The sequence below is a fragment of the Zosterops lateralis genome (genome assembly GCF_965231275.1).
Source record: "Zosterops lateralis genome assembly, chromosome: 4".
Taxonomy (NCBI): Eukaryota; Metazoa; Chordata; class Aves; order Passeriformes; family Zosteropidae; genus Zosterops; species Zosterops lateralis.
In genome coordinates this window covers 59,399,613-59,412,135 of record NC_139765.1, presented here as the reverse complement: position 1 = coordinate 59,412,135, position 12,523 = coordinate 59,399,613, and the positions used below count along the sequence as shown (strand labels likewise).

At 40.8% G+C, this 12,523-nt stretch overlaps 1 protein-coding gene across 1 annotated transcript in view; it reads left to right on the top strand.

Moving 5' to 3' along the window:
- Positions 1 to 9,043, top strand: part of SLC2A13 (solute carrier family 2 member 13) — a 147,678-nt gene extending 138,635 nt beyond the window's left edge. Inside the window, exons 8-10 of the mRNA XM_083859838.1 lie at positions 4,747 to 4,868; positions 4,989 to 5,141; positions 6,241 to 9,043. Coding sequence (XP_083715964.1) covers positions 4,747 to 4,868; positions 4,989 to 5,141; positions 6,241 to 6,467 — 502 coding nt within the window. The 3' untranslated portion in view covers positions 6,468 to 9,043. The remainder of the gene's footprint in view (positions 1 to 4,746; positions 4,869 to 4,988; positions 5,142 to 6,240) is intronic.
- The last annotated feature ends 3,480 nt before the right edge of the window (positions 9,044 to 12,523 follow it).

The following is a 12,523-nucleotide window of genomic DNA, read 5'->3' as shown; positions in this document are numbered from 1 at the left end:
TTCAGTTGCTGTCATCTGGTGTAAGAAGCTTCATCTGCATATTTTTAGGTAACATCTGGTTTAATGGAAGAATTATTTCTCTGTGTAAACTATAAAGTCAAAGTGATAAATGTAAACTTCTCCTGAGAGGTGTGGAGCTTCTGAGGCGTGGATGACAGTAGCTAGGGAACTGTGAGAAAGCTTAGAAATTATTGATTCAGACATTAGTCAGGTTTAAACTAATCTGTTGCCCACAGGTGGAGTTGCAGTTCACTTGATGCTTTAGACAGCATCTTATTGCGTGTACAAAAAAGAAGCAAGGATTTTTCTTTAAAACAGAATATGCTGTTTTATAGTGAAATTATGTCTCCTGGTTTAACAGGTTTCTACAGGTTGTGCTAATGTAATTTTGAATGTACATGGATTTGAGAGGCCACTTGGTGGACAGGGTAGAGGCGGTTTCCAGAATTCTCCTTAGTTACATGCCTGACTACCAGTAAGTTATTATACGGTTCATCTGGTACCTTGCTAAATTCTGCCCTCTCAGGTAGTTGGGGGTTTGTTCAGACAACTAAATAACTTTAGCAGAAGAAGAGGGGCTTGAACTTATGAGAATTAATCCAAATGTTAAGATTCAGATTCTTCTACAGGATGAGCAATTGTTTGTGGATAAATAATCTTAGTTGCTTCCAAGCATCATCCACAAAAGCCTTTCTCCATCCAAATAGCAGCTACTCTAAATTATGGGGTTTTTTTGTCCTCTGTCATTTCCATGACAGACTTCAGATAAAAATATGAGTCAATAAATTTGGCATAAATTTATATTTTTCAGTGGATTGCCATGATATAAAAGTCAGCACTCTACACAGGAGACTTTAAAAATCTCCTTGAAGGAGATTTTTAGTAAATCAAATATATTTGTGTTACACTTGAGACTTAAACTGGCAAATTGTAGATTATCATGATCCTGATAACCCAGGCACAAAGGGCTGGCATAAGAGCAGTCCTTAAGTAGTTTTACTTGTGTTAGAACAAAGAAATGCAGGATTAGTGAAACTGTGAATTAACATGGTGCTGTCAACATGCTGAAGGGAAGGAATGCCATCTAGAGGGGCCTGGACAGGCTCGAGAGCTGGGCCCATGTAAACCTCATAGAACCATAGAATCATCAAGGTTGGAAGAGCCCTTTAAGTCTGACATCAGTCTAGCACTACCACTGTAACCACTAAAGCACATCACCCAGCACCAGCCTCTTAAACCCCTCCAGGGATGCTGACTCCCAACGCTCTCTGGGCAACCTATTCCAATGTCTGACCACCCTAACAGGGCAAAAAACTTCTTCTAATACCTAATCTGAATGTCCCCGGTCTCAGCTTAAGGCCATTTCCTCTGGTCCTCTTACTTCAGTCACTGTAGAAGAGACCAGCCCTCATCTGACTATATTCTCTTTTTGGGTAGTTGCAGACAGCGATGAGACACCCCCTGACTCTCCCTGAGACTAAACAAACCCAGCTCCCTCAGCCATTTCTCATAAGGTCTATTTCCTAAACCATTCATCAGCCTTGTTGCCCTTGGCTGGACATGCTCCGGAATGTCCATGTCCTCTTTGAATTGCTGATCCCAGAACTGGACACAGGATTCGAGGTGCAGTACAGCACTGAGTACAGTGGGATGATCACTGCCGTCCTCCTGCTGGCCACAATACTCTTGATGCAGGCGAAGATGCCATTGGCCTTCTTGGTCACCTGGGCACGTGCTGGATCATATTGAGCCAGCTGTTGACCAGCACACCCAAGTTCCTTTCTGCCAAACAGCTCTTGAGCCACTCCTGCCCCAGCCTGTAGCACTGCACGGGGTTGCTGAGAGCAGGTGCAGGACCCAGCATTTGGCCCTATTGAACCTCCTGCAGTTTTGTCCTCAGCCCATTGATCAAGTCTGTCCAGGTCTTTCTGTACAGCTTTCCTACATTCAAGCAGATCAACACTCCCAGCCAACTTGCTGTTGTCTGCAAATTTACTGAGACTGCATTCAATTCCCACATCCAGATCATCAACAAGGATGTTAACAGGCTGTGGAACAGGCTGCCCAGGGAAGCTGTGGATGCCCCATCCCTGGAAGTGTTCAGGGACAGTTTAGATAGTGCTCTGAGTAACCTGGTCTAGTGAAAGGTGTCCCTGCCCATGGAAGGTAGAGGTTGGAACTTGATGATCTTTAAGGTCCCTTTCAGATCACACCATTCTATGATTCTTTGGTTTTCTTCTGTTTTTCAGCTTATGAAACAATGGGTAGCTGCTCCTCTATTTCCATCATATATGCTCCCTTCGTGCAGGACAAAATTCAGAATTTTGTCTGGCAATAAACTATATGCTAATTATAAATATGTTCTTCAGCAAAATAATAGATCTTATAGAAACAGTGGTAGAGAAGTAGATATAGCACAGTAATAGAGCTTGAACAAATCTCCAGCCTTGACAGAGTGTTTTTTTTAACATTCCCAGCACTGCAAGATGCCAGCAAATGCAGATGTCTTCGCTTTTACTATGTGTACCATGATGGTTTACAACTGAAGGATAAACAAAGCACAGTTTATTACTGCCAGGTTTCTATTTAATCTAGTCTCAAGTGCTTTTTTTCCCGTTTCATTGCACTGAATCTGCTTTTTTGCAACAAAATTTCCTCTCTATTAGGGGCAGACAGCGGAGAATAGATGAATGGCCTCAGTCACAGGAGGCTTTGGAGATGTCTGGTTCTCCCTTGTATCATTTGTGTTCCACTCTGTCAAAAGTAGGACACAACTGGGGAAAGATGGCAGGGGAAGGAAACATGCTGACCTGCCTGCAATTGTGTCTGCATGAATCAGCATGTTGGTTTGTGCTCATGGAGATGGATGCAGGATAATAAACCAGATATGTCTTTGTTTACAGTTTTGTTTGAGAGAAAGCGTGAGGCCCTCTCTGCAGAGCTGCCAATCTGGCTGGGCAGAATGGAGAAACTCATCTCAGCATCAAGATGCTTAAAAGTGCTCATCAGCTTGTATTCATTACAAACACCTGCAAAAGAAATTTGCATAACAGCAAAAGAAGCAAAAGTGATGATGTTAAAGCAGTGTGAAACCGAGCGCTCCTGTGTTCTTGCAGTGGGCCAGTCTATATCCAGGCACAAAGGACGTGTTTGAGAGGGATGTTCAGCTGATCTGTTTTCTATGTGTTTGCCCCCTCAAGAGTGAAGAAGAATTGATGCCTTGAATGAGATGGCCTTTCCAGGGGAAATCAGCAAGGCAGAGTGGAAGGGTGGAAAGGTGCACACTGGCACAGGCTGCAGTGCCAACCCCAGATTAGGGGGTAAACATTTCTCCATTTGGTCAGGTGCTGCTCGAGTGCAAAGTGGAACTGCAAATCTTACAGGTTACTGCCATTAAGGAAGCATTGGGGTTTTACCCTAATGGGTCTTACCAAAAGACCCTTTTGTCTAAAGGTTCAGACATGCCTTTTTCCAGTATTTTTAGGGTTAACATCTCTCTTATAAATATTTTGAAGCTTTGGATTTCCAGCTGTCCTGAAATTGGATCTGGGACTTCATCATGATATCCTGCTTTATATGTTGTCCTTTCATCAGTGATGACATAGGGAAGATTTCTGCCCTAGGGGTGCTGGTGGGTTGGTCATCAGTGCACAGCACATTGCTGTTCAACTCTGAAGCATTGCAGGGTGGCTGTTACTCCACCATCCACAACTTGTTGTCCACCTACTGCCCAATGCAGGCGTCTTCATTCTGGTTTCCCTACTGTCAAGAGGGAGATATCCTTCACATAAGTGCTGAACTGATCTGGAAATCATAACTCAGGCAGATGTTTAGCTCTCTGTGATTTCTTCTTTGCAAGTAGATAACGTTGTTTGCATATGAAAGAGTAGTGTCTGCTTAAGTCTTCTCTCCTGAAAGTACAGGGTTTTTCATCTCTAGCAATTGATGTGGCAGCTGAAGAGTTTCACTAGTTACATTTATGACTTGTTCCTTTAAACAAATGTTAAATTTAAAAAATTTATAACAAAAAATAAAGTTGCCAGTATGCCTTTAAAAATGTTATATTGTTGGCAGTCAGAGGGAAATACCTGATCTTATACCTATCCCTTGAAATATGGAATTCCCACATGGTCCTTGCAATAGAGACACAATTTCTTAATTCAGTAGCTAATTACGAGTGCTACCTTCTCCTAAGCTATTTCGCTGTGTAGGAAGGGAAATACACATCTGTTTTCTTTATAAGTTCACTTGACTTGCCACACTCCATAGACATTGCTGATTACACTTGAAGTGTGCTGCATATAGTTGGTTCAGCAGTGACATAAGGACTAACTTCTGTCTGACCTTATATCCTTGTGTGCAGCATCTTTAGCTCAAAGTCCTGCTGCTGCAGCTGGTTTTGTGCTGTGTGATATTCCTGTGAATTGATCTTGATGGCTTTGGTATCACCATCTTTGTAGTAACAACTGGTTGTTTGAAGGAGATCTGTAAATATAAGGCAAGTGTTTAAATTCAGGAATGTTCTGCTGATTACTCTTCCTAAGACCAGGCTTGAGAAAAAAAAAACACATTTCTGAGTGCAGAATTTTGCTCAAAGATCTTGATAAATTTACAAGGGATTAAGCTTTTTTATCTTACATGTACATTAGCCAGCTTTTACTAAGACATTACTTGCGATGTTTATATTGCAATGTCAACTATTGCCTTGAAAAATCTTTAATAAAAAGGAGTTTTGTTGATTTTCAGGTGTTCAAACGAAACCATATTCAAAAAGGAAGATTTATTTTGGGCTTACAATTTCTGCCCCACTCCGTACTCTTGGACAGCACTTCTGGGCCTTATTTTGTATTTGGTTTTCTTTGCACCTGGTAAGAAAATACTTTTTTTCACATATAAGTTTAAAATGTCAAATAGTGAAGCTACGTTTTAAATATATTTTTGAGTCCAGCCATTAAAGTCAGATTGATCCTTTTATTCCTAATTCTTAGGGATGGGTCCTATGCCCTGGACTGTCAATTCTGAAATTTATCCACTTTGGGCTAGAAGTACGGGAAACGCTTGTTCTTCTGGAGTCAACTGGGTTTTCAATGTGCTCGTGTCACTGACATTTCTGCATACGGCTGAATATCTGACATACTATGGTAAGTAACAGTGTGTGTCCACATGTGCAGTGCTGCCATTGGCACAGAGATTTGCTCTGGATTCTGGGTCCCTCCACTGGCTTTGCTATGAAGTGTCAAAGCAGTGTTCTCAATGAGTAGAAATCTGATGCAACCTGCTTGGATCATAGAATTTGGTCTGGATTTCATAAGAAACATTTACTTTTGTCCTTAACTGAGAATCTAGACAAACCTAAAAGAACCCGATTAAAACAGAGAGGCTGGAAAAAACCCCACTTTTGATTTAACAAAATAATGCTGACTCCCACTTAAGGTGACAGCATCTGCACTTTTCCACTTTATGGTGACATCCAAGGCCAGTATCAGATGGTACTTGCAGAAATACAGCTGTTGATAAGGTGCTGTCTGTGGGAGCCTGTGGAATGTTTGTCAGAATACTGCTCAGCCACTCCAGTACAAGTCATTTAAATCACATTTATCTGCCAGGGAATTGATGTGACCTTCACATCCTTACTAGTGCAGAGCCTTTCAGCTCTGCTTGTTATTCCTTTGAGCCATCAGTGTAGCAACACTAGGTAAATGTTTGTTGGTCCTTTGCCCCTCTAGGTATGGTGGATTGTGGGCAGGAACAAGCTCTTCCTCAATATTAATTGTCACCACAAACACTTTTAAATAATAATTACATGCAAAAGTCACAAACATTATTTTAATCCTGACTTATTTCTTTTGCAAGAAATTTTCATTTTGAGGACTTCTCCTAATGTGTCCTTCACTGTCAAGACAAACCATGAAAGCTCTTTCCTTTGGTTTTTTTCATTTCGGCATGTGATTGTCTAATTGCTGTTTATTTTAAGAGCAGAGCGACTTGCCCAGAAAGGATGTGTATTTTCTTTCATGTGACTTAGAATTGCCTTTGTCAATTTACTTTGCTGAGGAATGGAGCAATAAAGAGTCCTTCTCTTACACCCACAGCTCATTGTTGTAACCCTGCCACTCCAGCCTTTGCTTTTACAGTCTCTTTTGAAGCCACAGCCTGCTGCTTCTGTCACCCCCTGTGCTCTGGCACAGAGGAGGGATGGGAACCTCTGTAACTGACTGTGACAATGGTTTTACTTTGCAGGAGCCTTCTTCCTCTATGCAGGGTTTGCTGCCTTGGGACTGGTTTTCATCTATGGCTGCCTTCCTGAGACTAAAGGGAAAAAACTGGAGGAAATTGAATCTTTGTTTGAAAACAGGCTATGTACATGTGGTATGTCAGATTCTGATGAAGGGAGGTATATTGAGTATATTCGGGTGAAGGGAAGTAATTACCATCTTTCTGACAATGATGCTTCTGATGTGGAATAATTTTCAGCTGCTGGTGTATTTAATCATTTAAAAGCCTTCTGGGGGAAAAGCAGCTCTCTGATGACCTCACTGCCCTGCTTCTGGTCTGGTTCTCCTTTCTACTGTGTGTTTAAAAATGCCTTCATGTTCAGAAATGCTCCATTTGGGAGGAAATTCAATATGCTAGCATTTTCTTGATAACTAAAAGCAATGGCTTCCAAAAGATGTTGAATTCCACAATTATGTGGCTTTACCAAGTGTGTGTGACACTGCTCCATCCCCAGATGTTTAGTAGGGTGCACTGTACCAGATGAACACAGAAGGCTATCCTAGATGGTCAGGGGCTGTCCTTATCTCCAATACTGACAAAAGCTAAAATAATCAAGTGGTTGATGAGAAAGCAGCTGACAACTGTCGGATCCCCATCCCATAGGAGCCAAGGAAGAAGCTCTGCTGTGCAGTATAACAAAGGATGAATGCATAAGCTGCTGTAACAGTAACCATTTAAAAGGTTTAGCTGATCTGGAAAATACAAACACCTGCTCTATCTATCAGAGGGACATTTCTGAAATTTACCCAAAGAGAATTTTCATTATTTATTTGAGATAGCAAGTAGAGAGCCATACTCACCTGGATGGGGGTTCACTAGGGTGGTGTGTGTCTGTGCTACATCACGTTATCCATCCACTGCTGCTCCTGAGTACATGCTGCAGTTGGGAGTTTGTGTTTGTGAGAGAAACTGGCAAAATTAATTACTGACAGCAGGAAAACAGAGCTCAGTACGTGGTCGCACGTACAAATGTACTGATATATATTGCTAGGTACAACATAGAGGCTTCAGTTTTAAAAAAATTATATTTGTTTTCCTTTTCAGCATTTGAACATATTGGTTTGCACCTAGTTTTGAACACAAAAATACCATTAGCTAAAAGAAAGAGAAGGAGAGGAGAGGGTTTGGGCTGCTAAATGCACAGTGGTCATCCCTCCTGCGCCTTTAGCTTGTGAAAAATTATTGCCTTCAGTTTATCTCCATATGTGCAGAGTAAATGACTCCCAGCACATATTTCTTCAAATTTCCATAGTCAATTGGTGTCTTGCTGGAGCTAAAGAGAAATATTTGCCATGGGCAGAAGCCTGTGTCTCCTATTAATTGCCTTACCAAAGCATTGCAAACTTATCAAGAAAATGTCGGGCACAAAACTAACTTGGCTGCCTTTAGCATGGTAATGAAAATATGAATGGTATTTTATTCACCTGCCATGATTGCTTGCCTTGGCAAATTGAATCTTATGCAGCTACATAAAAATATTATGGTGGGTTTTTTTCTTTGTCCTGTCCTCACTGCTTTAAGTCTTCAAAGATATGAGTTTGAAATCATCAACAATTCAAATTCTTGTCTTTGAAACATTTGCTTCATGAAAGAATGTGGAAAAATTCCTCTGCCTGTGGGCTGACGCCCATTTATTTGGTAAAAAATGCATTTATTTTTCATTGTGTAAAGATTAAAGAAGTCATTAGGTTCATTAGCTTTTATAGATTTGGTTCATGGGTTTTTCTTGGGTTGAAAAATATTTTTATTGTTGGATTGCTATCAAAACCAAGCCTGGACATTTGTTACTAAATTATTTTTATTGGATAACATGGGGTTTTGTTGTTGTAAAGATGTCTGACATTATGTTATCTAATCTTCTATGGGGGGAGTTCTTGCTCTCCATTTATTGAACTTCAGGGATTGGGTGGTTTTTGTGGGGTTTTTTTTTTTTTTTTTTTTTTTTTTTTTTTTTTTTTTTTTGTTAATCAGAGAAATACTATTTTTGGAAAGAAAACATTTTAAGGAATCCCTCTGTGACTTGACTGGGGTTTAAAGGGAAAAACGTAGCAGACAGAGGGAATTTCAAATGAATCTTTGCAAAGAGCAGCTCACCCTTGAACGTCTCCTGTGCGTGAGAGGGGGATTCTCATGCCTTCCATCTTGCCTCCCTTTTAAGCGCACAATTTTTTTATGCTTGAAAGCACCAGCTGTAGAAAATGCTGAGATCTCCAGATCTATCTGTTGAAAATGCTGAGGTCCTCAGACCTCTCTACAAATGCCCTCACTGCAGGATGTCTCCATTTGGCTGCCACCTCTTTGAAGCCTTCACTGAAGGTGCAGTACCTAAAATGAGAAAAAGAGATACTTGGCACAGAGAAGAACAAAATCGTTTCAAGGAGAAATTAACTTTTTTCTGAAACCAAAAAATTGTGTTTGAAGACCTGTATTGGAAGCAGTTTTGTTACCTAGAGCAGTGTGTGAGTAAGTGTGTAACAGCCAACCTGTGCTTATGCAGTTGATAGGTTTAAGTGGGTATTTACTGCCTTCTGGGGATGGGAACTTAGGGTTCCGATGGCCCCAAAAGCACAAGCCCACACTCACCCTCACACCTGTGAACATTCCCTTGCTTGGTTTTGCTGGAAGCAGGACCAGGTGTCCCAGCGCCGGCCCCGTGTCAGCGCTGACCTCACACTTGTGTCCACAGGGAGAGGGAACGCTGCAGGTGTTGGGATTAACTGGAGTTGCTGGAGAGGTCACTGTCACGGGGTCAGCAGCCTCTTCTGTTTTGCAGGCAGTGCTGGGGCTTTTTAGCAGCAGAAGAACATCTCTCTCTGCCAGCCTTGTCTCATAGACCTTCCCAAAGGGGCACTGAGTCGCGTGCAGCACTGGGTTCATTTTCTCACACACGTTCAGTCTCACTGAAAACGGTTTTCTGAAGGTTTGTATCCCCTGTCCTTTCTCACAAGACACAGGGATTGAAACGTGGATTTTATTCCTCACTGCTACTGGCCATGAGGGTACAAAGTACATTGGCTTCTTTATTGTCCCTCCCTGTTCTGTGCCCACGGAGAGCGGGATTTAAGTCTTCCTTTTAGGGTTTCTTCACACCAAGACACCATTCTATACCTTACTGAACATTAGTACCAAGCATCATGTGTATGAAAAATGAGATCAGATACTTCAAATTAATCCTATGCTGTTAGGGTTTTACTTTTAGAATCTGTGAATATTTAGAGTTTAAGAAGAAAATTATAAATATGTTTCTATTTTGCAAATATTTTTATGAGTATTTTAAGTTTGAAGAGATTTTTGTTAAAGATAGACTTAAAAACATTCCAGATAAAAGAGTAAAAATACAGTGTAACTGAATAATTTCTTATTAGAAGATTTTAATTTAAGAAGTAGCATAAAATATGTCTAAGCACAATATTCTTTTAATGAAAGCTTTTTGCAGAAGATATGAAATTGTTTCTTCACAAAGACTACACATTTAATTCAGGTATTCTGTGCATCAGGAGTGCTAGAGTAATACTGCTGGTAGAGTTGGACATATTGATTACACGCAACAATTTGAGATATTTTAATTCTAAATTATCTACCAACTCTACATGTTGTGAGGTAACACCAACTATAAAAGAAACAAGTCATGATGCATTTTTAATATTTTTTAAATTTAATTCATGTTAATTTGCATATCATAGTTTGTTCACCATGCTGAGTAATTTGAGATAATTTAGCACTTTTTTCTTCCCCTTGGTACTTTGCTAATCAAAATAATCTTTTAACAAGACAACCAAACCTGTTTTGAAAATGGATAGAACCAAAGCAAGGCCCAGGAGTCATTTTGGGGGCTGGAGCTGCATTGCTGTGTAGACACCTTGGATTGGTCACTCTTGGAGATGTTTCCTTGGGAGGTGCAGTGACAATGCTGGCAGAAATTGTGGGGCAAGAAAGGATAAATCACAAAGGACCAACATTCCAACACTAACTTATTTTTGCATGGGTTGATAATGCTGCATTTCACTCGTGTAGGAGTTAGGGTTGGGAGGGGAGAAGAAGGAAACAATGCATCAAAAGCATCACAAAGTCAAGTTTCCGTAGAGATGGGTGTTGTAGCCAGCAGGAGCAGTCTCTGACTTGTCTCCCTTGTGGAGTCAGCATGGTGGGGGTCAGGGACTGTGCTTGGTCCTGTGGATAGGAATGGAGAGGCTGTCAGGGGAAGAAGCACTCTAGTGTTGCTCTCCCATGCCTGTGTGGAGGTAAGGACGTGGAGTGGAGTTGGAAAAGCCAGTAGTACCTTTTTCCTCAGTGAAATCTCTTTTGCCATTTGTAGTTACTTGGGCTGAGCACTGCAGAGAAGTTTTGACCTTCAGGGGCTGGTACAGGCCCTGAACAGGGGTCTTGCCTTAGGTTATGGGAATATTGGGTGTAGTCCCACAGGCTTTCAGTGGGCAAGGAAAAGACAGACCCTGTACTTCTCCACTTTTTACCCAGCTTTCTTCTTCTGGTTGATACTCTTCAAACATGGTTGTCTTGAAATTTTATTTGCATAAGGGGCTTTGTTGGCTGAACATCACTACTGCAAAAGAGGCAGAATCTTTACAGCAGAGAATGATCTTGGGGTAGAAATCAAGGCAGAAGAGACAGTTCTGCAAAGCACTTTATATGCGTGCACTTTTTTTCTGAGAGAATCAAGCTAACAAAACCCTTTACTCTGCATTGGAAGAAAATCAAGCATTGTGTACCAGGCCAGAAGCAGATAATGCCACAATATGTGCTTTATGGCAAAATGTGTTTTTATTGCGGGTAACATTTACAGCTTACATGTAGCTGCTGCCTATAAAGTGACTCAATTGTTCTCTGGATTTTAACAAGTCATACTTTTGTGCAAAAATCTTAGTGGTTTTCTATCAATCTTCATCACCTTGTGTACAGTACAGTTAAGCATAATCCACAAGTGGTCTAGATTGTGGCAGTGTTACAAATGTCAGCACAGTAAAATTCTAGGTGAACATTGTTAAAGAAATATTGTTATTTGTGATACTGGGGGTTAAAATTCCTCAAAGGCAACTATATATAGATTTTAAAAGTCTGAAAAAAAAAAAAAGGCAGTTCTTATCTATTTTGTGTATGTTTTCATATAGAGAAGGAGTTTTTTATGTGCCAATAACCATCACTGTAGTGTTTTGTAAATGGTTGTTAATAGTGTTGCAGAGTTCTGTATATGAGAATATACTTTAGCCACAATGACCTGTTAGTGTGAACCAGTGGCATGTTTTTAATCTTACTCACACCTCTCATCAGAGGTGCTCACTCGTTGGCTTCAGTAGAGCTCACTCATGCCAGGGGAAGTTTGATAAGAGTCAGGCCTCAAGAGTACAGACTTCATCTAAATCCCTGCTTTTTCACATTGTCCCTAGACAGTATGTTACATATGAATGATCTTGCACATGTAATTTTAAAGCTTCAGCTCCAGTTCAGTTACACTCAGATTTTGTTGAGAAAAAAATCTGTCAGAATTTGCTTTGGCCTTTCATCATATTTATACAAATAAGGAGCATACTGATGAATTATGAATATTGTCCACCTATTTCTAAAGGAACCATCTGTTTTTGAAGTGTTAAAATAAAGGCAAATTTCTCTTGCTGCCTTAAACATTACACAGACTTTGGAGAGAACTGAATGTATGACCATCATCGTGACTTCTGCAGGAGAAACTTCTTGGATCCTCAGCAGATGTGAAACGAGATGGTTTCATGGTGCTGGGATGTTACACTGCAGGCCCTGCCTAGTGCACGCCTGCCAGCTGTTTGATTGGTGTTCCAACAGTCCCCCTGAAACTGAGAGGATTATTCATGTGCTTGATATTCTCCATGTGCTCAGTGTCCTGCTGGTCCGGGACGTCACTGGGAAGTGGCACGAGTCATGTCTCTGCTTTCCATTGTGAGTCTCACTCCTCTACAAAATGGTTAACTGGACCTTTGTGTGACAAATGCCATGTAGAATATTTGAGACATTGTTGGGGACCAAGTTGATAGCAGTAATTCCATGCTGAATAATGTGCACGTGGTGCCATCAGGCACACTGTATTCCCTGGGCATGGGTTATGGTATTCAGTACAAAACAGGTTTTGGCAAAACAATTTGCTGGATTGTCCAAGTCATTTCTTAACCGTATCAAATATGTGCCATTTCCATTTCCAACCGGTCAAGCCTATAATGTATGAAAGTGTTGTACATTTTCTGAAACTTAAGTGATGTAAAAT